At 35.1% G+C, this 26,831-nt stretch overlaps 1 protein-coding gene across 1 annotated transcript in view; it reads left to right on the forward strand.

The window, feature by feature from the left end:
* The window catches only part of LOC150099744 (sodium/potassium/calcium exchanger Nckx30C-like), a 144,090-nt gene extending 118,939 nt beyond the window's left edge, over positions 1–25,151 (forward strand). The window contains exons 5-9 of the mRNA XM_090404381.1: positions 10,320–10,511; positions 11,823–11,978; positions 16,011–16,130; positions 17,167–17,303; positions 20,449–25,151. Of these exons, the coding sequence (XP_090260507.1) occupies positions 10,320–10,511; positions 11,823–11,978; positions 16,011–16,130; positions 17,167–17,303; positions 20,449–20,710 (867 nt within the window). The 3' untranslated portion in view covers positions 20,711–25,151. The remainder of the gene's footprint in view (positions 1–10,319; positions 10,512–11,822; positions 11,979–16,010; positions 16,131–17,166; positions 17,304–20,448) is intronic.
* Positions 25,152–26,831: the final 1,680 nt, after the last annotated feature.

Below are 26,831 nucleotides of genomic sequence, written 5' to 3' on the forward strand. Positions count from 1 at the left end.
AGCATATTTCAGTACTCGACTTTAAATTGTCTAGTGTTTTTCCAATGAAGATATTGACTCTTCTCTTCCCGTTTTTTAGCCAGCACACTTAGCTGAAAGCAAGAGTATAACATCGTGTTCAAGTCAATACATTAAAATATTTTTGTTCATTTTTTACCAGAAGCATAAAGGGGGGTGAAAATTCTCGATGTGCAAATGACATTAATATTAACCTTCTTTTAGTTGATCTTAGTCCCAACTATGTAAGAAAACATTTTCCTTACTCTTAATATATACTTTTCCCCTATACTGATTATACTTTATCAAAATGAAACCTTTTACTCAAATAGTTATTTCTTTGTTACTTAAATTTCATTAGTCGTGTGATTTCTGATTTTTCTCTATGGAACAGCGCTGTGTACTTCGACTATTGTAACGAACCATTGCATGCATTTTGGCTTTCGCAGAACTCAAATATTTTAAAGAGATCTACAATACTCGATAGATACCTAAAAGTAATCTTCGAGGGAGTTTAAGAAAATTGTATATACACATCTTGCCCTTGAGATTTCCAGAGCATTTGATCGGATCTAGTATCGAGGCCTGTCAAGCAAATTACAATACCTTCCATCCTCTAACTGGATAGCCAGTTTTCTTTTTAGTCGTTCAACGAGAGTCATAATAGGTGGCTTTCTCTCTTTCAGCTTCTCCTCCAATGCACAGCGTTTTAAAGTTTTATTTTATTGCCTAATTCATTTTCTCGTATCCTGTAAAATTTGGGTTTTGCATTTGGATACTAGATAACATAAAACGTAATATTGTAAACATCTCAAGCTTCAAGATCTTATACAAGTGGTGTCAACACAGGAAACTTGTGCCATTGTTCAATGGGATGTGGAGAGTCACCATCAACGCTACAGTCCTATGCATTATCACGCAAAGAAATATAAATTCACCTTTCCCTTATCCTTCAGAATATACAAATCATTTGAGAGATCTCCCATCTCGGGGCTGATCTTCCAGTCTGTCCTGGAATAAACATCATCAATACTTTTTTTATTAAAATTTATGAAAACAAAGTAAACCGCATGTATAAGTGTTACAAAAAATACGTAAAATATTTTTATAACAGCTTTTTAAAATTAATACAATGGAGTGCGATGAATGAAGAGTTTGCTTTTTTTCGACTGATTGAATTTACCTGTTTGGTTTTTTGTTGTAGGTAGATCAATGGAGCTGACCGTTCTTTTCTATTCTAACCATACCCTTTCACATCGCGAAAACTAACCATGGAATAATTTGAACATAAGCAAGTATGTATCCAAATACGCCTGTTTCTGGGATTAAAAAATATTCAACGTTACTTGTACTGGCAAACATATTTTAACATTGAAATTCCTCACTGTTGTATTATCGCCTTACCATGAAGGATCTGTTTAAAAATGGTAAATATTTTGACCTTTCAGACTCGCCAAAACAGCTATTCGGTGGGATAATTTCAATTCTAAACATAACTAATCCCGAAACTTTGCTATTTGTGTAGATTATTTGTAGAAAACAATTCGAACTTAAAATGATTTGCAGATTAAACTTTTATTAAGAAAACAAACTTTCTCAATTTTCGCAATACCAAAAATTACTGCAACAAATGCACACGAATTTCAACTAAATACACCATCTTCAAACATTAGTATATTTTGTTAACGTACTCCTTAAAATATTGATTATAATTACTACCTTCTGATAATTTCACAATTTCTAAATACGAGTGTATTATTTTCGAGATCTTTTGTTACTGCCTCTCATGAACACGCTTAAAACGTTTGCACATTTATAAATGTGCATACATTTCATTTCCCCCGTCCATTCAAAGGACCTAGCGTTTCCTCCAGAAGAATCCGTATAGATATTCAAAATCAGCAACTCATCTAGCTGAAGTTGAACCTAAACAGGTTAACAATGATTTGTAGCCTAATAATATCAAGTACTTCTCCCCTTAGTCACAGGTTATACATAAATCTTTCGTGATCTTTACTTTCGGTCCCGAATATATATTCACGCACATCTTTACTGTCCTTCATAAAAAAAAAAAAACAATAGAAATCTACTCGCTCTCCTCTCTAACTGAAACTTCGCCAAAGGAAACCATCCTCTCTCTCTGTGTGTGTGTGTGTGTGTGCAGAACTACATGCAAAGTAATATCCTTGCCCAAGAAGCTCAAATTATACCACTAAATACTCGCGTCCAAAATCAATACTGGATGTTTCGGTCAACCCAAAGTGAAAAACGTAAATATGATGTAATTATTGACTTCACATACCAAACGACAACCACGACCCAATAAGAAATGTTATGTCTGTTTCTCTTTACTGTATTCATTATCACAACTCAACTGATGCACCTGATATTGTACAGCGAGCAGCTGTATGCACTTGCTCAGCACATGTACACGAAATGGAGGAAAAAAATCACATGAACAGTACCGAAACATTGTTCATAATTAACCTTTGAACTAATCTCTATCAACAAATGTGGGTCTGTGTCACTTACCCTAACATTTCATAACAATCTTCTGCTTTTTAATTTCATTACATCATTCCAGGTATATTTCCTTGTTTCCAACCACCCAAATATGTTCTGGTTCCAGTTCAGCATCATTTTCATATCAGGAAGAATGCATCTATCAATCTAGAAATGGATCGTATCGTAAAATATCCGATCTTTCTTCACTGCCTTGATTTTGTCTGTCAGAAATTATAAACACCAGCAGATTTAATATCTTGGCAGTGTGGAATTATTTTAAAAAATTTACAATAATCAAAACGATTCAAATTTAGTTTTTAAAAACTACACGAATTTACCTTATAAAAAAATCTTATTGCGATATTTTTTGCCTCTTTATTTTACTGGATAATAATTATTTCTCCCTCTGAAATGAGTATTTGAATATTTTCCCCTTAAGATAAGTCGTTCTTTGTATTTAGGAAAACAGATTCTGCATAAGTATTAAACTTGCACCACAAACTCATGGTAGACTCATGTCCTTCTAAAGAATACATCAAAAGGCGTTTTGTAGCTTGTCAAAATCTTAATTTATATACCGCCATCCTGTAAAATTAAAAAACAAAACTGTGGGTTCATATCTCGCTGCGTCATTGTAAGTTTGTGAATGTCTTAGGTGATTGAATTTCATATCCTTGAAGTGACTTGATAAAATTCCAGTTAATTTATTTTCTTGACTTAGTTTCTAGATTTACAATCGTTTCCGTCGGATTCACATACATAGATATAATTCGTCGAATTTGAGATTTATAACCTTAAAAAACAGTTTCGAATTATAAAAGAGAATGAAAGTGCTATAAAATGCATTAAAAATTCTAAACTCTTCTAAAATTAGAGCCGACGTCTTGGCAGATTGAAATTACTGCCCTAACCTTGAGAGTGTCAACATTTGAAATATGGAATTGTGGCAAAAGAATAGGAGTTAAAATGTACTGCTAGATAGGACAAAAAATGCTGAGGCGTTTAATTAATGAAACAGAAAAACTTGACGAAATAAATAGAAAAAAAATTGGCAGCGCAGTCCTCTTCTTTTTCTCTCCCTCTCTCTCCTCGTCGATTGTCTTACAATTACACAAAAACGTTTGTGTAAATTTTTTACACAAATGTTTCAGTTGTCTATCTAGCAACGTTTCTTCTCCATGATGCTAGGCCTTCAGAAAAGACCTAGGTTCGATTCTAGTTACTAACTAGAGCACCTCTTTTCCGCTGTCTCTGAGTTATTTCGATTTTCGAATAACTATAACTGTGTTATGGGTTATTCCGAAAACTAGCTTTAAACTCAGCACATAAGACAAAATTGATCGTAAAAGTCGGGCTATTTCAGATAACAGTTGGAATTTAAGATCACAAGATGACGTCGTTTGACTTCCATACTCTCTCGCTCTAGTTTTTAAATCTTTGCTAGCTCAGATTACATAAGGTTGGAATCCCGCAGCCTCCTGATTTCCAAATGTTGTCTAAAGAGCCTGTCTACTCTCTTTAGAGAATAAAGCGCGTTATGGGATTCGTTTCTTTTGGATACTTTATAAGAGATGTAATTTAAAAAAAATGCACAATATTTGTGAAAATGAGCCAATCATGAATTTGAGAATTCTCTGTTTCGAGAGACGTACATTACAAAGTAATTTGCTTGGAACAACTTACTTCGGCTTGAGCTTTAATGCCGAAACCCAGATGAATGTCAAATATTCTGCAAAAATCGTGACCCACACGCATCTTAAGGTGGCCGAATTAGATTGTATAGAAGTATACTAAAGTAACTAAGGCAGTGAAGTAAGTGCATTGCTTTACATGTGTTCTGGTCGATTTTCTGTTTTGTAGATGGAAAACGAGTTTCCGAGAATGTAATCTCTGTCATTTCCGTATGAATCGCCCGCTGACTCACTTTCAGATAACAGTAAACAGTTCTTACGCGAGATTCGAACTCCGGACTCCCCCCAATCCAAGGACGTAGTCGATAGAGTGAGTTACAGTGGATGGACATCTCGTAGTTAAGTCAGTATGTCAACAGAAAATACCTCCACAATTACTGCTGTTTATCGGTTCTTTTGAGCTAAGATTATTTGTGTTGTCATATGATTGCTAGATAGCTACCTTGAATTACTGAAGTTGATAAATAAAATTTTGTAGACAATCATTTTCTCCTTTGGAGGGAAAAAAGGTTCAGACACTTGTCTTTATAATACTGGCTCAAGCCCCAGTTGGTTCACCAATCAGATAACCATCGAAATATGCCTAATAGAAATGAAAATTTCTGACAGGCGAGTCTACATATTGTGACACACCGCGAGTACTCTTGATTTTACACTGGCTTAGGCAGTGAGATATTGCGAGTGTTGCCTGTAGCAACATTGTGGTGCAGTTTGAATTTTTCGTTTTAAAAATGTCACCGGCAACCGTTAAGTTTATATTTACATTGGCGAATGACATCTGCAGTTGCTGTATTCTCAGTGTGTGCGAAAACGTTACTATCAAGAATGTTTGATTTAAAATTTTTGTTTCTTTCAGGAAATATCATTGGTGACCAGTGCATTTTCTTAAGACTGGTATCAGTAATAAGATTTGATTCCGTTTGGAATCTGAAGTTTTGATGTCCCAAAAATTAAATGTATATAATTCTGAATCATGAAGAAATAAAGAAATTAATGCCCACACAAAGCTAAGGTGAACAGTCTTCACTATAAATTTAAATGCTAAAAGATTCTTTCTCATTTTTAAGAGCGAATCATTTGTAACTTCAATCTTTATTACTTAGGGCAGGGGTCTTCAACGCATGACCCGTGGAGCTCTTTGCTGTAGCCCGCCGGCCATTTTGAAAAAATAACTACTTAACATTAAAACACGATTAAATAAAAAATTATTTCAATTATGCCCGCGGGCCACTAAGCTATACTGCGGTATTTAGAATTGTAAGATGCTTTCCAGATTCACAAGGAACGCTGGGCATTTGATGCTTTACATAAAATCGTATAAAAATAAATATTAAATAGACATGCTTCTTCAGCCATCTACCAGCGCCAAGCGGTACTTAAGTACTAGTACTAAGGTCGCAGGCTGAGTAGTAGTTCGTTCGAGTGCGCTGTCTAGTCTAGCCTTCCAGATGCATCTCGAAGGTTCTCGATACTTATTTATTTTCATATAAATACAAGGTGGTCTCACCAAAGTCAGTCGTAAATAGTGTGATATTCGTGTATCAGCGATAACCTATTGTGGTTTTATACTTTTTCGTTAGTGTGAGACATATTCAGTGGATAATAACCGTTACACGGCTATTTTGGATCATATTTTGGGTTCACCTTCCATCATTGTGGCGTCTACGAGTAAAAAGCGTAAATCAAGTGATTCTTGTCGAGTTTTTAATGAAAAGTGGACCAATTTGTACTTTTTTTTGTGCCGATGGACGATAACCCAGTGTGTTTAATCTGTCGTGAGTCGGTATCAAAAGAATACAATATAAAACGACACTATGAAACAAAACATGCGTCTAATTTCGATCACCTTCAAGGGCAGCTTCATGTGGACAAAGTGAACCGTCTCTGCATTGATTTAAAATGCCAGCAGGGTACGTTTTAAAGGGTAGAGGGAAAAGAGCGTCAAAGTAAGTTATGTAATAGCTGAAAAAATTGCTAAAAAATCAAAAGCCTTCTTGGACAGCGAGTTTGTGAAAGAGTTTTTGTCTCATCGTTGCTGTGTATATTATGCCCAAATAATAAGGAAGTGTTTAAAAAACCGAGTTCGTCTGGAGTAACTGTAGCACGACGTGTCGAAGAACTTGCCGACATTGAAGGAACTTTAAAAAAAAACGGTCGTCTGAATTTAAGTCATATTCATTTGCTTTAGATGAGAGCACAGATGTGAAGGATACAGCACAACTGGCTATCTTTGTCCGTGGCATTGATCAACAGTTCAATGTGACCAGTGCTGTAACGAGGGCGTGGTGAAAGAGGCGTCCTCCACGGGTGCAACTAAGTTTTGGGCGCGTAATTTCGGCAAAATGCCGATTTAGACACGCACATTCTGCAACACACTGCAACTCATTTTGATGGGGTTAATAGTAAGTATTTAACATATTGCATTTAGTAAAATTTAACTTGTTATATTTAAATTTTTCAAAATTTGTCATTTTTGGGTTAGGGAGGCGCAAGTTAGAAACTTGAGTTGGGGGGGGGGGAGTTAGAAACTTGGGTTGGGTTGGGTTGGGGGAGGGGGAAGTTAAACACTTGCCACAGGTGCTTCATACCCTAGTTACTGTACTGAATGTGACAGAACTGCTAGCTCTCGTACGATGGTGTGATGGTGCCCCTGCTATGGTGGGAAAGAACAAAGGGTTTGTTGCGCTGCTACGGAAAGAACCGGAACTAGAAGGAAAAGATTTCGTCCATTACCACTGTTTAATCCTCCAGGAAAATTTGTGCGCGAAAACTATTGGATTTGAGAATGTCATGAAAGTTACTGTCGTCAACATTATTAGGGCAAGAGGATTGAATCATCGTCAATTCCAATAGTTTTTGACCGAAGAGTGCGAAGCGGATCACGGCGATGTGGTTTATTATGGTGATGTGCGTTGGTTGAGCAGATGGAAGGTTCTTAAGTCTTTGACTTAAGGAGCGATATGCAGCAGTTAATGCATACCAAAGGGAATCCGATTGCGGAATTTAACGATCCGAAGTGAATGACAGACTTTGCCTTTGTGACCGACATCTCGTTGCATATGAATGACCTAAATACGCGGCTACAATCGAAAGATCAACTGGTGCACACTCTGTTTGATCACATCAAAGCTTTTGTGGCCAAGCTCAAACTTTGGGAGGCACAACTCGCAAAAAAGGCTTAACTCATTTTCAGCTTCTCGCCGAGTCCAAGTGTTCGTCTCTTGATGAATACGCTACAAAATTTGTCGTGTTGTGAAGTAAGTTCGAAGAGAGATTTAGTGATTTTCGTAACCAACTGCTTCTTGAGATTTATTTTCAATGCCATTCACTGTAAATGCTGCCGAAATGCCAGGCTCAGTACAAATGAAGCTGCTTGAACTCCAAAACAACTCTGCTTTGAGAGAAAAATTATTCAATGTGCCCTTGCTTACATTTTACAAAGACTACATTTCTGAGAAGGCATTCCCTAATCTTCGCCGGCATACTTTGAAGATGTGCACTTTGTTAGGAAGCAGATACTTGTGTGAGCAGTTCTTCTCTAGAATGAAGCATGTGAAGTCCAAGACAAGAACTCAGATTACGGACCAACATCTCGAGAATACTCTGCGCATAGCGACTTCCAACACTGATGCTAACATCAACAAGTTGCCCATTGACATTGTAAAAAAATGAATGTTTTCTTCATTAAATTATCTTTTTTTCAAGTATTGATTGTATTTACTTATCATGAACCCGACTCCTACTTACGCTCTTAAAGCTCAGTTTGTTTATTTTTATAAGATTTTATGTAAAGAATCAAATGCACAGCGTTCCTTGTGAATCTGGAAAGCATCTTACAATTCTAAATACCGCAGTATAGCTTAGTGGCCCGCGGGCTTCATTGAAATTTTTAATGCGGCCCGCACTGTCTGAAAAGTTGAACATTACATCTGACCTATTTTGATGATTTACTAAAAAGTAGTGGTGATTTAAACATACTTTGGCTTTTTTATTCATCCAGTTTTCCTTGAAATGTATTAATTTTAAGCCTCTTCATATCGTAGGCCAGGGGGGGGGGATATAACTTTAATTTAAGCCGAAGATTTAACTGGCAGTAGTACCTACATATCCTATTGTCAAAATATCTAGATAAGAAATATCAAAATAAATACGATAATATATTGCTATCGTTCATCTGCGCTATTGTGTTTTCTCCTTAGAAGCAAAGTTGACAAATGATATAACGTATACCCATTTGTTTGTTCCTTGTACTTAAGTATAATAAGCTATACTTTTTATTAAGTATAACAGAACTAATAGAACAAGTTTTAAAATTTTAGATTTCAAACCTTTACAAAAAAATTACTTCACAAATACTCAGCACTTTTAACAAGTAGATAGGCTAACACTAATCAGCTATCACTACTGTAGATAGTAGTTGTATAACGAATATTTGATGGAACGAGTTTATCTGTTGATAAGTAGTCTGTAACAAACTTGAAATGCAACATTTGCGATATAAGTATCTCGACATTTTCATAGATGAATTATTTGATTCGATCCAGTTCGAAAATAATCAATTGTATTTATTTTGCACCATTACTGACGAATCTTTGGGACATTGCAAGAGAGTTCAATGTAATATTACTATTCTATTTATTGAAATATTTTATTGAATTTTAGATAAGGTGGACATTCGCTTTTAAAGCTAAATGTTGCTTATAATAAAGTGTAGAATAATTCACTACTTGCATAAGCCTTACACGAATTCATAAGTCACACTATACTCATTCGAAGGTCTCTAGAACTCGCATTTCCCGAATTCGAGGGACTTGCATATGAACATAGAAACGGATGCCATCCTCGGCATATTCTGTTAAGAGCTTTCCCTCCAATAAAGAACCGAGTTGAATAATGGCAATTGCCAAGATAAAATATTGACACAAATCCTTACCGTACGTTGTTGAATAATATTGTTGCCCGGATGAAACCTATAACCCAGGATAGCACAATACAACATCATTCTCCCCTGTGGAGATTCCCGCCCTCTCGAAAGGTAATTCCATGGAAAGTTATTATGATTATAACATACTTTCGTTCTCTAAGACGCCTCTTCTAATGATAATCGCCACGTGCTGCCACTAGAATGGGCGGAGAACGTTGATGTAATTACTTTTCCCGTGAGGCTTACCGAATAATTTTCCTTCACTGCAGAATAATATTCGAGACTGTTTCACAGACCTCTTGCAGTGTTTGTCGTGAATTGCTAAAAGCAAATTTTTGTGCTCAGTAGATTTTCGTTAGAAAACTCATCACGCCAAACAGCAACTATTACAGCGAGCTGCGAAATTAAAGGGGAAAATACATCGACATTTTCTCACGAAGCCTGTATTTTCGTGTGCGCTCAACATACACACTGAAAGTGAGGTATTTTCTACTGCCTAAGTAAACAAGTACCGAAGGAAATAATTTTCAAATGGCCGAGAAATGCTACTGGGAATTTAATTAGCAGACGATTTGCGTTAGATAACAATTCAAATGATTAACACTTGGGGCGCCATTGGCGCTTTCACAAAAATTAATCAACATAATTATCGGATATTGCCTTTATTTTGTTATATAACATGAATAGGTGAGTTTCTAAACAGATTTGGCATAGCAGGGATTGTTGCTATTACTCTAAATGAATTGTTTATTTTTGTTCCATCATGATAAAAGATTTTAAGATACTCAAGTAGATAAAAATAAATGATTCATTAATCACTTGCCTTTTTAGCCCTTTTATTTCGGAAATTAAGAACAGACCAACCTGAGAAATGTCAGCAGTCTATTCTTCTAATATCTATTTTGGTAACGTAAATGATTTGATATTTTAAAAATCTATCACTATAGTCGAGTTTTTCTTGGGAGAAAAAAAAAAAAGCAATTCAGTGAATTAAAGTTGAATTCTAAATCAAAACTAAAAACGTAGATTTAACTTTAATGTTACAAAATTTACAAATATATGCGGAAACATTTCACATGGAGGCTATTTTAGCCTTTTTTTATGAAGGCCATTTTGGAATATCTTTCAGCGATTTGCGTGTACCTAACTCTAAATTATATAAGATATACAGACTTCTGAGATCACCTCTGATTTCTTTCTAGTCTGTGTCGTTTAATTCGTTGGCAAATGGTGTGCCAGCGGATCTTCCCGATGGTCTAGTGGGAAGAGGGAGACAGGAGAATACCCTCAACTCTGGTGACAATTCCCTTCCAAAAAATACCAGCAATATCAGCACTATTCTGGCAGAAAGTAGCACACAGAATCCCACCTCAGGCCAACCATTAACGACTGCTGTAAGTACTTGGAGTTCTATTTTTTTTTTCCTCTTTCTTTTCTCTCTATGTGTGTGTTTGTCTGTCTGTCCTTGGTGGTGGTAAATTAAAATGGCAAAAATAACAATTTAAAGAAGAAAAAACTAGAGAAGTGAAATCACGTTACGTTGGACGAAGACAAAAACATCCAGTTTAGTGTACATTTTCCGATTAAACTGAAATATGCATTATATAATCAACAAGAACGAATGATTATTAGAACATACTCAATTTACAGAGGAAACATATACTGTTGTTGGTGGTGGTGGGCAGTAGTGACGTTGATAGTAGTGTAGTTGGAGAAACGTAGTATGGAGAAACGATGAGGTATATATAGGGTAAAGCGCCCTCCCGCGATGATTCCACGAAGTTGTCATGTAATAATATCCTACTTACTATTCAGTAAGTTGTGAAGAATACCTCATTGGAGACAAAGGAAAATAATTTTTATCTTTTTAAAACGAATAACTGTAGTTATTGAATCATGGGTTTCTCTGATTCAAAATACGTCTCAATGTTTGGAAGAAATCGTTTAAACATTTTGAAATTAATTGTCACTCGCATGATTTTGAACATGATGAATCACCATATCACACTTAGATAAAATAACTGGCCTTCATCAAAAAAAAAAAATTCAAATAGATCCTTGAAGAAATATCCATCGCGCCCTTTATATCGAACAAAGTTGACGCAGATATTGTTAATATACATAAGGAAATGTGGCTATCGAATATTTAATCACTGAAAAGATTCTAAAAGTTGAATACTGATAGACAAATGTGAATGTTAAAGGTGAGTGCAGGAGTGTTTAATCATTTTGATCTTAAAGAGCATCTAGAGGACTATTTCGAAAGACCAATTGGCTGTGTTTGCTTTGTTTGAAAACAAAAGTGTTAGTCAGTTAGGCTTATAAGTAAGTACTTGATGGACAATAATCGTCAATAAGAAATGAAACGAAAGAATATCCAATAAAAATGACCAAAATATCTCACTGAACAATGCAAGTGCTCGAATCTTTACGGAATGGTAGGACTATTTCCATTTTCTTCTTTCGTTTTGGCACTGCTCTAATATGCATGCGCTTCTATGTGATGTTTCCTATTTGACTTTTCAATATCTCTTTTATGACTTCTTATATTGCTTTTAAGTATGAGAACTTTCTGCCCATATTTTTCTTACATCCCACTACGTTATTTTTTTATATTGCCACCACTGATTGATGGCATGAACAAATGGTATTTAAGTTTGTAATTTACTAATTTCAGTTATTTTCATCATTCCATGTACCTGTAGCCACAGCAACCTCCGCCTCCTCCAGAAATGCCTGACGAAGATGTAGAACCTCTAGATATGTCTTGGCCTGATACACCCAGGAAGAGACTCAGTTATATTCTGGTAGCACCCATAGTCTTCCCATTATGGATTACGCTTCCCGATGTACGAAGGCCTGTAAGTAGATGATTACTTAGTTATTAGGTTACTGTGGAAAGACTTGAGCATTTTTTCTTGAAGTAGTAATTCCATTGCTTGGTAAACAAATTTGTTCTCACTACTGAAGTTGACGGATTCTTTGAGATAACAAACCTGGACTTAGTGCAAGCGATATAAAAAAAATACTTTGCTTACTTTAACAGTAACGTTAAAGAGTTGTAGTAAATGGTTGGGTAGATTAATGGGAGTTCCTTTGAACACTGAGACAAGAAAAGGGTACCATAAATAGTATACAATAAAAAACGCATGCTTTATCACATGTAAATGACAAACGCAGTAATACCTAAATTTCAACGAAAATTTCTAATGAGCGTCTATTGAATGTTTGTCGACCTGAGGTGGATGCTATATTTTTGTAACGAGAATCTTTCAGACACTAACGAAATCAAACATTAAATACGCATTGGAAAAATGCAAGACTCCTGCGGTAAAATATACCCACAGAACCTTGCATATCCACTTCACCAACATCTGTGGCCTCACCTCTAACCTTATTAATGTCCATTACCATCTTCATTCTACCAAACCCCACCTACATATTTGGCAGAAACCTAAATCTCACCTCCCCCAGCACTATTCATCTCGGCCTTTCAAACTACACGCTCTTTAACTCCTTTCTACCCAAGGGTGGTGTCTGGAGATGCATCCGTTCTGACATACCTTGCCAGAGAGCACCCAACCTAGAATCTCCCAACTTTGACCTTCTTTGGTTGAAAATATCCCTTCCCCACTCAGTTCAAATTCATTTGCTGTCTCTATGTTTCCCATAAAACCACCAACCACTCTGAGCGCTTTAGTTTCCTCTCCTTAGAAATTGATTTTCTCCAGTCCCACTTTCTCAACAGTGAAATCATCCTACAGGAGATTTTAATGTCCACAACGCCTCTTGGCTTTCCTCCTCCAGTTCTGTACAGATCTTGCACACAGAGATGCTGAAACATCACTAACAATCTTACACAAATTGTTCACATGCCATCCAGAATACCAGATTACCCGAACCACTCTGCAAACACCTAAATCTCTTCTCACCAACTTTCTTTCAAATACACAGTGAATGTAGTGCCCCCCAGGTAATTCCGACCATAATCTAGTATTTATCTCCGCCCCCCGTGCAACAATGCTTACATAGCCACTCCCACACGAGTAGTTATAACAGTGCCAAGCTGGACAGCCTCTAGGACTTTTATGCTTCATTCCCATGGTTGGGCTGTTGCTTCGAGCCTTCCAACCCAAACATATGCACCGCACGTATCACCATATTGATCCTCACTAGCTTGAAAACATGTTCCCCACACTACCTTTAACTGCTGTTCCCTAAATTAGTTCTTCTTCCTGGTTCTCCAAACGATGTATCAAGACTGTACAAATGAAAAATCAAACATACCACAACGCGTACCTCAAGAACTCCATCCTCCTTTAGTGCTTATAATCATGCCCGAAATAGATGCATGAAAATAATCAATGCTTCGGAAACAGAATTCGAAAGAGCAAAAAGCAGGAAACTTGCAGCCGAGTATTTTGGTCTCTTGTCAAAGTAATTGGTCGTAACTTCTGCCCAAGAAGTTAGGCACACTGTGTGATGGTAGATCGTTCCTTATTCTTTAACCATTCAACTAATGCTGGGGTCCCACAAGGTTCACTTCTCTCAGAAATCCTCTTCCTTCTATATATATCAATGACCTACTTCAGTTGTCCTGAAATCCTGTACAAAGTTTTGAAGATGACAGCACATTGCACTCCTCCCTTTCATTTGATAAACTTCGCTCTACACAACTCACCTCAACCTACAGAATATCGTCCACTGCTGCCTCAGTTCTGATCTCCAAGCCATCCTTCAATGGGGTTGCGATAAACTCATCAATTTCAATGCAAGCAAAACCCAGTTCAGCCTTATTTCTTACAAAAAATAATCATTTTCTTCCAGTATTATTTTTGACAACTCTCAAATTCTCAGACATTTGAGATTTCTCTTCTTGGAGTCACCCTGACATCAAGCCTCTCCTGGCATAAACACATCACGACCATTAAATCCACAGCTTCCAAATAACTAGAATTTCTCTTTTACTTAAGATGGTCTTCAACCCTGAACAGCTGTTAACTTTATACAAATCGCAAATTCGCCAAGCTATCGAATACAGCTCTCACATTTTTAGTGGGCCCCTAAGAGCTGCCCTCAAAATGCTTGACTCAATACAGAAGAGAGCAATTAGATCGATTAATAACCCATCTCTTACCAACTCACTCCTCACACCTTTGCACAGACCTTTGTTTTCTGCATTATATATTCTATGAATATTTTCTTGGCAAATGTTCATCTGAAATAGCATCAATAATTCCCCCACTCAGTACGAAGTTTGTTGGAACACGTGCAGCTGCTACCGAACAACCCTTCACAGTACACCTTGAACCCACAGAACAAGTTTCTTTTCCTCTTCCTTTGAATTGTGGAACAGTCTTCCCACTGATGTTTCCCAAGGAATACAATATACATTACTTTTAAATCAAATGAAACAAATTCCTCCTTTCCCAATCCACTACCCATATACAGTAATAATATGCTATAGGTTGATCCAACCAACCTCGTGTATTGGGGCCCAACATTAAAAAAAAAGGTCATGTCGCAAACTGTTTGTGTCGAATTAAAAATCAATGGCGATCCTTTTCGTAAGAGGGGATATTCCACTCCCTTTTTGTGCAAATAACGTTCCACCAACTAGTGCTGAATTCTCGGAGGACTACGCTGTTCTTCACCCAGCCCATTTGGAGTCGGTAATTGTTTCCATATAATCAAGTAAAGAAGCTCTATTTCCATATTAAAAGGTCCTTCCCTGTTGAGTTTTTTCATGTTGTTTTCTGGAATAAACATCGACTTGGAACTGACGTTTTTCCAGCCTCAAAGCATTATCAAAGTCATTTAATATATATATATATATATATATACACACACACACACACACACACACACACACACACACACACACACACACACTCAGAAAAAACAGAATGAAATAACTTCGAAAACAAAGACAATCGCATCCAAAGGCAATATGCTATTTCTTGGTTGATCTTAGTGATAATACTCTAAGGTGACAAACCACTTAAAAAGAACTTGTCTCCCAAACAGGCAGGGCTCACGCCTATAACAACCTAATTAGAATAGTACCAAACTATGAACAAAGTTTTCACCTTTTTGTGGCAAACCGTGGATTCCATGGTCATCTCTTCCCTGTAAACTGCACTATTACAGTTTACACTGTCAGTGCAGGACCAGTATTTCAGACTGACGACATTGGAGGACTACTTTGGTTCGAAAAAAATGACATCGCTATGTACGAGCGCAACCTGAAAGCGAAATAACGCAGCTTGCCTTGAAAAGAGGTACTTTATCCTGTGGAAGAAAGCTACTTCCCAATACACAAATCCCAATTTAAATCCCAGAGACCGTTGGAAGTGGCTCATGTTCTACAGATCCCAGTTAACTGCAACAGACCTGATGCACTCTTGTAAATCCCGGCGCACTGCCTTACTTTCCTGTCATCGTTGAGTGTATTTGTGAAGTGCATTTGATAATACTGGATGCGAAACGGCGGTGTGTACATATTAAATTTAGTTAGTATTTTTTTGTTGTTGTTGTTCCATGAAACTTCTACATGAATATAATCAAATACTTTCGTTTAGTGTTGACTGGTGTATGCCATACTTTCCCGAAATTTTCCACTAAATTCCCTCAAAAAAAATAAAAATAAATAAAAAGAAAGCGCAGATCATGGCTTTTTCTCCAATAGTCTGTTAATTTTTTTGGTTACATAATTGCCTATTAGCGTTAAGAGGTTTCATTTTTAGTAATAAAATTTACTAATTTTTTTTATTTTTTTTTATAGCCGTGATAGTGTTATTAGCATTTGTTACGTCACTTCTATAAATTTTATTAGACCTTTATCATATTGCTTAAAAATCCTGCATTTCTTTTTTTTTTTTTTTTTCCGCTAGGAAAAAGAGAAGTGGTTTGCCATTTCCTTTCTAGGTAGCATCATATGGATTGCCATTTTTTCGTATCTGATGGTTTGGTGGGCTTCCATGGTGGGAGATACAATTGGAATACCAAATGAGGTGAGTATGCGTAAATCTAATACCCACAAGGACGTTAATACATCCTTGTGAGTATTAGAATAATTCAACTTATAGTTCCTTAGGTCCTCAACTGAATTTCCAACGCGGTCTCTTTTCAATTGAAGTACGAACGTTGTGATTGTGATACGAGATTCGTATTTCACCCAATAAATTTGTCGTCATTGATTTTCAATCCAACATATGTTAAATTAAACAGTGAAAAGAGCTTAAAAATTGAAATGAAATTGGAAATATATTTGTATTAATAAACATCAGATTCTATAACGTGTGTAAATGATACTGTAAATATATAAAACGTTAATTCGCGTAAACACGTGATGTATCCGTTTCCTCACTGAGAGGAAATCCTCACGTCACTCCCACACGTCTTTTCCTTTACGAGCTAAGCTTAAAACGTAAGGTTACCTTGAATGCTAAGCGATTAACATTCATGTCGAGTATGCTCTACTGTTTATTGTCACATGTATAAATGTTTCTAGATTGATTATTTTTCATTAACAGTTCGCTGAATAGACATTTACGTCATTGAAGAAAAGGCTTATTAATCATAACGTAATAACAAGAAATAATAAAAACGAAACTGACAGACCACTCCATCTAACGGCAATTCCAAGAAATACAATTGACTCGCATAAGGTAATAATCCAACATGAAACCTTTCCACACTAGATTTATTCTAATTTATCCATCTATCTTTTAACTTATTTTTTTCCCTCCTTAACAGCATTCTGCATAAGCTATTTTAGTCAATTTAGTTTCAAAAAGAATTTAGTATATAGTAGATTTTTCCGCTATTTCTTTACAAATATACAAATGCATTCTCATCGATTCTTTAGTACTCACTAACTCACTGGCGTCGGAATTTGTTCGTCTAGAAAAAAAAAAAAAAATAAGCTGTTAGTCTTAAATTGATAATTTCATTTATTTCGGATTTAAATTATTCACAATATATTTGATTTTCACAGGAAATAACAGATAACCAAGGTTTTCTCTCCCTATTTTATTACATTTATAGGTTATGGGGTTGACGTTTCTAGCGGCAGGCACAAGCATACCCGATCTCATTACTAGTGTTCTTGTAGCCAGGAAAGGATTTGGAGACATGGCTGTATCCAGTTCTGTGGGAAGCAATCTCTTTGATGTGACTGTGGGGTAAGTTTAGTTCCTGGTTTATTTTTTTAATTTCTAATATTCCAAATCACCTAATGCGGTATAGCACTACCATAGAGAATTGTCACCTCTGACATGAGGTTGAAAATAGTAGATTGCGTTTCAGAAACTTTTGCAATTTTCACCAGTTTTCATAATTATTTCAATGTTAATATTCCATCTGTACATTAAGATGTAGTACGAAATCTTTTCACTTATTTTTTAGAATTGACTGAGCGTATTTTATATAAATTAATCATCTGGGAGGATCGCTCATACCCTTGTAATAGAAAAAGGTCATGTCCTTGGAGGACACAAAAATATTGCCCATAACGGATCGTGGTTTCAAGTATATCAATTATTGGGAATATAGATATTTTCCTTGAATATGATTATTATAACAGTGATGAGGATTTTCTCTCCTGAAATTTATCGATGGTTAAATGGATTTCCATCTGATAAAATTGGTCCTAAAAAGTATTTGCTGCCATACTGCAGTCGTTGTAATAAATCTGCACGGGTGTACTTGAGTTATCGAGGATAATATGCAGAATAATATTCATGTACAACTTCCGAGAATTTCACTGTTATCACCAGTAACGTTACTGAAACTGTACTTTATCATGAAGTGGCTTGGCGAAGTCCAAAACTGCCTTTATAGTGCTCCATGAATGTTATTCTTACACATGATTCTAACAGTCGTTAAGAAATTCGCATCGTTGGACCACAATTTTAACACGAAAACCATATAAGAAATTGTAAATGACATTAGCAATATGGGATTTCTGGCATTACATCGGTACAAAGTGTACCGACCTTACAATCACAAAGCTTACTGACAATGGAATTTCAACTCATAAATGAATTGTAAATAAACAAAGAATTCATATAATTGTTTCGGTAATCCGTTCACCTCCCGAGGTAAGCTGCAATATAAATTTGTCCAGTGCCTATAGCTTTTATTGATTCGATATCTTCAAATTTCGTTTCGTTTAGATGAATCTTCAACTTTGGAAACAAGTATTCGCAGAGCCACCTAATGTGGAAAATCAGGTGGGAAATGCTGTCAGGCTTGAGTTCAAACTACTGAACAGACAAGATAGAATGAATAATCAATCTAATGCAGTCAGAACAGTTCTGTTCTGATCGAATTTCAACACAATAATAGAATGTTGCTCATTAACTTTTTCTCCAGCTAGGGCATGTTCATTTCACACATTCTCAAATGCACATCATCTTGGTATCTGAGCAAACTCGAAATTCACCAAAAGGGGCATTCCATGGCCAGTCATCGAATATTTCCCGAATGACAGTGTTTTGTAAATATCCATTACTCTTATGAAGTTACGCAAAATATCTCTGTCTAAAGCTGATATGTTCGAATACACTGAAAATGGAAACAAAAATGCCAAAGCATGACTAAATCATTGCAAGGAGATGTAATTACGAAATTGGTACAAAACCATGTGATCATTATAATGATTTATACATTTCTTTAGTCAGATTTATTCCACTGCTGGATATAGGCCTTCCCCTTAACTTTCCAGTTCTATCTTTAGCCATTGTCCACGGTCCACCATCTCATATCAAAGCTTTGTAGATTATCACTCCATCTTGTTCTTATTCATATATTATACAGCTGTAAATTCCATAATTCTCTCCCTAATCGATTCAGAATTACAGCACCAGTTTTTGTGGATCCAAACTTGTACATAGCTAAGATTCTTAATTTTAAAATTACATAATTTATTGAATGAGAATGTGTTAACTGGGATTATTTGCTTTAGATTCAGAACTCCAACTGGTCGAGATCAACTGGTAAATACTAGAATCGTGGAGAGAGAAATGTGAGAATTGGTGAAAGGCTTCAATGTGGCAATGAAAATTATTTTATAAAAATTATTCGGCAAAGTTTTGTTAAAATATTTGGGTTGGAAATCATTATCTGTGATTTCCATGTCGATCTCAAGTTCCAAGCATTAGTCACTGTGGTATTCTGGGTTTTCTACTTGGTGTCTGAGTTTACAACTGGTTTCACTGGAAACATATGGGCTCATTGAGTAGCGGTTGCCATTGTAGTGCGAAATATTAGACTAATGCACAAACGTTCATATTTCTGTAAGTTATCACTTTAAAGTTTCAAAAGGGCAACTTCTTTCTTTACTATTGCTCGTAGTACTGGAACGTTCGAGAAATAAGTGGGACGAAATCAAATATTACTCTTTGGCACGTATCATAGCATTTCGTCTACGTGGTTATTGTTTTACGTCTGTCGGTATTTGTGGGAAATTTAGCATTCTTCACGAAGGACTAGATACTGCGCTTCAGGGACAGTTCCTCGTGTTATCCCACTTCATTCCTCAAGGATTCAGGGTTTAGATCGGACTCTGAGCTAGTCAGTACCTTAGTTCGTTTTCCTCAAACTAACCCTAATAGACTTTGCTGGGATATTCGCATGCTGGAACAGGTATCACCCTGCATCTAGAATTATTTGGGTAGCTGAAAACTTGAAACTCAGAAGTACACAACTCTGTTCACTAGTATCGATTAAAAAAAACAAACAAAAACGTGGATTAATTCCTTTTCACGATGAAAACAGACTAGCGAAAGATCAGTCAAGAGACTAATCCACTTCTATTCGGAATCCAGCATTCTTGTTTTAAGGAGTTACTTGTGATTACGGCAGAAACAACTGATGCTATGAAGTCATTATGTCTGAAAATTGCATGTGTTCTGACCGGTTACAAGATTTCAGAAGGAAAAAAATCTTGCCACCGCGTGTAGTTTAAGAAGTACCGTAGTCATCTCTGAATATGAACTGTGGGTAGCTCAAGTTTTTAAAGTCCGCTTAGCTTGCTTTATAATTGAAACTGCTATTAAGTGACATGTTCCTTGCATGCTTGTTTTCCTAGCATTTAAGGCTTTTGTAGTATTTGAGTAGCCTCTGTTTACATTGTAAGTGCTTCTTCGAAAATGTTGCAGTGCTTTGGCATGTATAGTGTAGATAGATATGAATTATTTAAAATATAATCCTTTCATTATTTAAATAATATGCAAAATCTTGTTGTCATTTTATTCCTAATTTTGTCTTTCTGAAAATTTGTGCGTTGATATGGCCTTATTTCATTTACAATAACTTTTCTTGCAGTCTTCCTTTACCATGGCTGCTATCGAGTCTTATTTTTGGACCCGTTAAAGTGAGCAGTGCTGGCATGGCATGTTCCATCTTCATCCTCTTCCTGATGTTGATTTTCGTGATAGTCTCCATAGCACTTTTCAAATGGAAAATGAACGTAGGACTGGCAGTGGTGATGCTATTCCTGTACTTTGTGTTTGTAGCGGTGAGTTTATTGCTGGAGTACAACGTTATCAGCTGTACAAACATCTTGAAAGTCTTTGTGGGCAACTGAAGCCATAATGTTTCCAATACTTCTTGGTGCAACGATTTTTTTTTTCTCTTCACAAGATATAAATCCTTCATCTGTAGATTATCAAGAAGTCGATAGGAGAGGCAGAAGTTGTACCAAAGACTTGAACAAAAACTAACAATAGAGGCTTAAAGCTAAAAAAAATCAGCAGCATGGGAAGAAACGTGTAAATAGGATCGAAGAAATTATATTTATATGTGGAAAACGAAAGAAACAATCAACGAAGTAAAAGAAACCAGATGTTATATTTTAGTGAAGGAATATCGTTCGAGGTAAAGACGGGTCCATGAAATATATTGTAAAGTCAAATGGTTGCTTGTTAATTCTAATGAGGTTGTATATTGAGAGATATTTCTAATGAATGCACCAATGTTTATTTTAAGCATAAATCAATGTTGGCATACAGGTAAAATTATCAAAATTGTGTCAAAAAAATGTTCTACCCATCTTTAATATTATGTTGCAGAATTGACTAAGTATATAAACGTTACTTTACCACCTAACTTGTTTTTTCCCTTTCTGGCTAATACAATTCAAACAATGTTTGGTTACATTGATTCTTCCAAAAAAAAAGTTATCACTTAAATCTATTAGTTTCCTGTTACCTTCCTGGAGACTATATTTTCCGTCCATACATTTTTATAAAATATGCACTTGTTTCTTTATTGTTATTAAACCACCTTTACTGGTTTGAATTTGCAGCGTCAAGATCATTTCGATAGATATTTTTAGGCAGTTAATTTTGCGTGCGATTGAAATTCTTTATTACTCCCAGTTATTTCGCCATACTTTAAATGTTATCTTGTAATTTGCATACATATATTTAAGTTCAGACTTGCTGCCTTAGTATCTAATAGGATTGAAAACACAGCTTTTTTAATACCTTAATTTTTTTTAAAGTTAATCTTTGATTATAGATAATTTTAATAGCTGCTAATTTTCGTTATTGTTTGATAAATTAACAGCTAAATACCTAAAGTCGTGCATATTATTCCAAAAAAAAAAAATCTCAGAACAATAGCCAGTTTATTTTAACTCTGCAATTGTAGTTTAGGTTACAAATATTATCGAGAACTGTGCGCAGAAAGGCAAAAAAAATGCCTGCATTACGCATTTTAAAATGGCATTGTTGAAACTTGAAGCATTTAATAAATAAATAGTTAAATCCATGTTTGATGCATAATTGTGTATTTGCAAATGCTGTTGGTCGGACAAGAATTATAATTATTTTTGTATTAGTGTAGGTGGCGAGTATACAAGGAAGCAGGTCAGATTCAGAAGTGCCTTGCGATTCAACACGTAAAGAACGAACCACCAAATAGTTATTGATGATTATGACAGTTTGAAAAAAAGACTTGATTATTTGGGAAGATAATCTTAACTTTTAACGTACATGGAAGATTCAATCGCTTTATGGCCTTACATTTTCTTGGAATAAGAAAAGCATATTATATAGCGATTGATATAATTAATTGTATTTTGTCATCATTCTTATTCGATTAAAAAAACACGTGAGGTATAAAGGGTTGATCTAACAGCTGGTAGTCTATTTTTATACTTGTTTTTGTTGTTTTAAGTGATCTTTTTAAAGAATTCTTTTTGTGCTTGATACCGAACGAAGTGCAATTCCACCGATGGCAAAAGGTAGGGTAAAGCCGAGGGAGCTACCTTTCTTGTTTTAGGGTTGCAAGTCAGATAAAGAAGGAAGGCCCAATTCTTAAAACATTTATTCGGTTTCCGAGAATGAAAACCATAATTTCCGAGTTGATACTTATACCAACACTTCGAAACACTTTAATTAGGACACTGTTAAAAGGTCCTTATACTTAAGAATACTTTTCAAGTACAAAACTTTGGAGATTATGGTTTATAGCGAGATGCAAACTATAGTTGAAATCTGGTTCGATTTCCAGAGTGGACGACACTGCCATTTGGCATCTTATGGCTAATATGCTAAATCTGCATGAATCTTTATGATGCTATAGAAATAATTGCGATGAATAGACGCTATGGGTATTATCTCCCCCAGAGAAGTTGACTTCTAATTACTGTAATTTGTGAAATATAGCAATCCAATTACAGTGAATCAATCAAATATTAGGGTCATCTATAAACAATATACAGACATCGAATAAAAGTTGGGTAGTGTTAAATAATTTATATTTTAATTCTTCATCGAATCATGAGGTCTTCATCTATATCATTTAATGTATTCGCAGAGTTGTCGTCAAATATAATTTCTTACTGTTTAAACTCTAAAACTTCAAAATCTTAAATGGCATCCTATATTAAAACTTCAATGTAACAAAAATCTCAATGCCTTAATTAAATGGAAATATTAGTATTTTATAAGAGAATATTTTAAACAAACTCGCTGTTCAAATGATTCCTTGTTGATAAGGCAAAGCATTGATCAGATCATTCTTCCAATGATATTCAGACTTCGATTAACCAAAATAGATCTTCATGTAATATAAAAAAAAAAAAAAAAGAAGTACTAGCAGAACACAACCCATCGTGATAAATTGTAGAGATATCTATACACGGTTATTTAATATAGTTTTGCCTGCATTTAAAATGAGAGATATTCTAGTTCGCTGCAAAATATAAATGACTTACACATGCTACTTTACAGTGATTCCCATAATACTAGTGACAGGTAAAGCATGCTGTACCTAGTACCGTGAGTGCCTCTTCCCTAAAACGTGTTTTTGTTTTAAGATTTATGTAATTACTATAAATGATACAGAGGAGAAAGAAATACAAGATCGTAAATTTTAGATATCGTTAATAGTTTACTTGGAACTAAGAATAATGTACAAGCTCGCTAGAGACTACAATGACGACTAAAGATATATAATCAGGTGCAGGTGATCACGTCTCAATACTGAATAATACTAATTATGGGTAATAGGAAAATATTTGAAATTTAAGTGTATTTTAATAATAAAGTTGTCATTAAATAAAATTAGTTAAAAAATTAAAATTTTTTAACTAATTTACGGAGTCAAGAATAATGTTTTCAAGTGGAATGTTTGTATATCAATGAGAAATGTTAGCTATGCATGCTTATTGTCAAAGACAAATCTATATATTTGACGTACATATATTATTGTTAAAGTAATCCTTATTTTCTTATTTAAAGAGAGAGTATGCTTTTGGAAAACGGGTAACTTCAGACAAATATTAAAGATATAAATCAAAATCACATAATGTACTTTTCTAACTTAAAATGGTCGACTTTCCTTTGTATATGATAATGTTTCTACTGTGACGAGAGAAACCTAAGTAATCAAATAAACCTAAGTAATCGAGTAAGAAAACAGTTGAATTTATATTTTGAATACATAAAAGAATGTATTTCTTCAGCTTAATAATTCATACTGCCTGATATACACATTTTCAATCTGACACGTGGTTTACCGTGATATTGAAATCCAGAATCTGAAGGTTCTTTTGTAATTTAGGTTCGTACATGTTGATATGTGTACCTAAAATACGAATTTACCAAACCTTTATCTTAAATCAAAGATGTATTTTTATACTGTGATATTGAGATCGAGTTAACATATGCAGTTATAGTTTGAGCAACAAATCTCAGTTGCTATTTAACAGAAACAAGTGCATATTTGTTTATCATTGCTTTATTCTTATAATGTCTATCATGAATCTATTAATGCAGTGTGCCATGCCATTGTTTGAAGCATTGGTAATTAAACAGATCGCTAAATAGCCTTGACAATTCGTATATATGTCGAAGTGTCATTTAAAACGTAATATTCTGTTTAAACGAAATAACTCGCAGATTCGTTAATCTGTGAATGTCATAGTGTAAACTGTAGGCAATACGTTTTGAACAATTAACGAAAAAAAATTGACTGATTCTTAAAATAGTTAGTGAACAAAACTTCTTCGTTTGGCAATTTTATTTGTTTTTTATGCTCAGTTTTTTCCGTAAAGAATATTTGTGTTTGTAGTGTTGCACTTCAGACTTGTAGATTATATTTCATATCCTTGTAAATATGTAAAGATCTTCCCATTAGTCTTTCTGTTATTCTCATCTTAACACTGTGCAAACCTTCAGCTGAATAATCAGGGAAAAAAAAAACTTGAACAAGATTCTAAATTATACTCATGCAGTAGTAAGTCAACATATATCACTGTTCTTTCCTCATTCAAGTGTACCTTTTACTAGAAATACGCACGTTTTTCAATTTGTTAACGAAAAAATGTTTACATTGGAATCCGATTATCATATTGACGTTTTGGTTTTTTTGTTTGAGATGTGCACATGCCTTACTATTCTTCCTTTTTCTATTTAATGTAACTCCGTTACTTAAATACTTTCGATTCTCTTTCACTTTCGATCTATATCAACTGTGTATACTGCCTTCCTGTTGAAATAAACGAATTTCTCTATTCATATTCGCAGTTTTTATTTACTGATCAGCTTCACAAGAAACAAACAAACAAAAAAAAAATCTCGGCTCTAGCGTTGCTCCAAAAACACTTGAGTGTTTTTGGAGCAGCGCTTTCCCGAAGTGCTTCTCTGTTTAATATACAGGAAAACCTCGCTTAACGCGAATTCGATAATCAGTTAGCGCGATTGAGGGAAATGATACTATTTCCCGCTTTAAGCGAGTGATTAATCAGTTAACGAGATTTTTTTTACGTTACGCAAAACTTTTTGTCGCCAATCTGCAGCAAGCGGAAAAGCTGGAGGTCATTAAGAGACATGAAAGTGGCGCTAGTAATAAAGGACTGTGCGAGATCTGGGATACAGCGAGTGTACAGTTCGGACTGTATTAAATAAGAGCAAAGAACAAGGAAAGTTGTTACTGTTCTTTAAGCATGCCGATCACCCGAAATAGAAGGTATTTAATGATCGAGGTGGAGCGTCTTCTATCACTATAGATTTGAGGATTATAACCAAAAAGGAATACCTCTTAATGCAAGGAATATTCAGGAAAAAGCTCTCGATATTTTTACCTCATTGAAAGACACCAAATTTCAAGAGGAACGTGAAAGCTTTACTATGAATTTAGGATGGTTTGATCGTTTTAAAAATCGAACTGGATTACATAACCTAAGAATAACTGGGGAATCTGCTAGTGCGGATAAATATTCTGTGGCCAAGTTTCCTAAAGAATTGCAAATGATAATTTAGGGGAGTGATTATGACGATCGTCAAATATTCAACGTAGACGAAATTGGTCTCTTTTGGAAGCGTATGCCAACAAAAACTTTCCTAGCTAAAACTGAAGCATCTCAACCAGAATACAGAGCATCTAAAGATCCTCTTACGCTTTTATTAGGAGGCAATGCAGAAGGCGACTTTGAACTCAAGGATGTGTTAGTTTATCTTGCCCAAAATCCAAAATCTAACGTTAATGAAGAAATTAGCACAATTGGAAAAGAACTTGGATTTAATGAATTGGATAATGAAGATGTGAGAAACTTGCTCGATTCCCATTCAGAACATTTAAGCGAGAATGATCTCCTTCAACTAGAAGAACAGCCTGCATGTGAAGAAGAGGAGCGCGAACAAGAAGAGAATGTTACGACTAAGAAGCTAACTGCAATAGAACTTGAGCTAGTTTTCAATCACATTGAGTAATCAAATGCTAAGGAAATTTTGTTTGATGCTGATCCTGATATGGAACGAAGCTTCGAAGTCCGCCAAAATCTTGATAAAGCGATCGCCAGCTATTAATTGCATGACAAAATGAAAAAGTCGAATATCTTTACTTAATCTTTTTGTAAAAAAACAGCTCAATCAAATGTTTAGACATTAAATAAAAATTTAAGCAATGGATTTTTATTAACTTTGATTTATCTTCTAATATAGCTTATACTGTATTTTTTTCCAAAATTTAAGCTAACTGATAGATAAATTATAATTATTCTTATTGTTTATTGGATTCGCTTAACGCGCATTAATTGTTGGATTAATCACGTTAAGCGAGGATTTCCTGTACAGAGCAATCAGTTTATTAATTCACCTTATTATGTATGGAAGCCATAGCTCACCAGTGATGTAGAAAATAAACTGAGTAAGTATTTTGATTATTGAGATGAATGGTAGACATTTTCCTGAAATTGA

Source organism: Typopeltis vanoorti, chromosome 14 (genome assembly GCF_054136105.1).
Source record: "Typopeltis vanoorti isolate ZY-2024b chromosome 14, IOZ_Tvanoo_1.0, whole genome shotgun sequence".
NCBI lineage: Eukaryota > Metazoa > Arthropoda > Arachnida > Uropygi > Thelyphonidae > Typopeltis > Typopeltis vanoorti.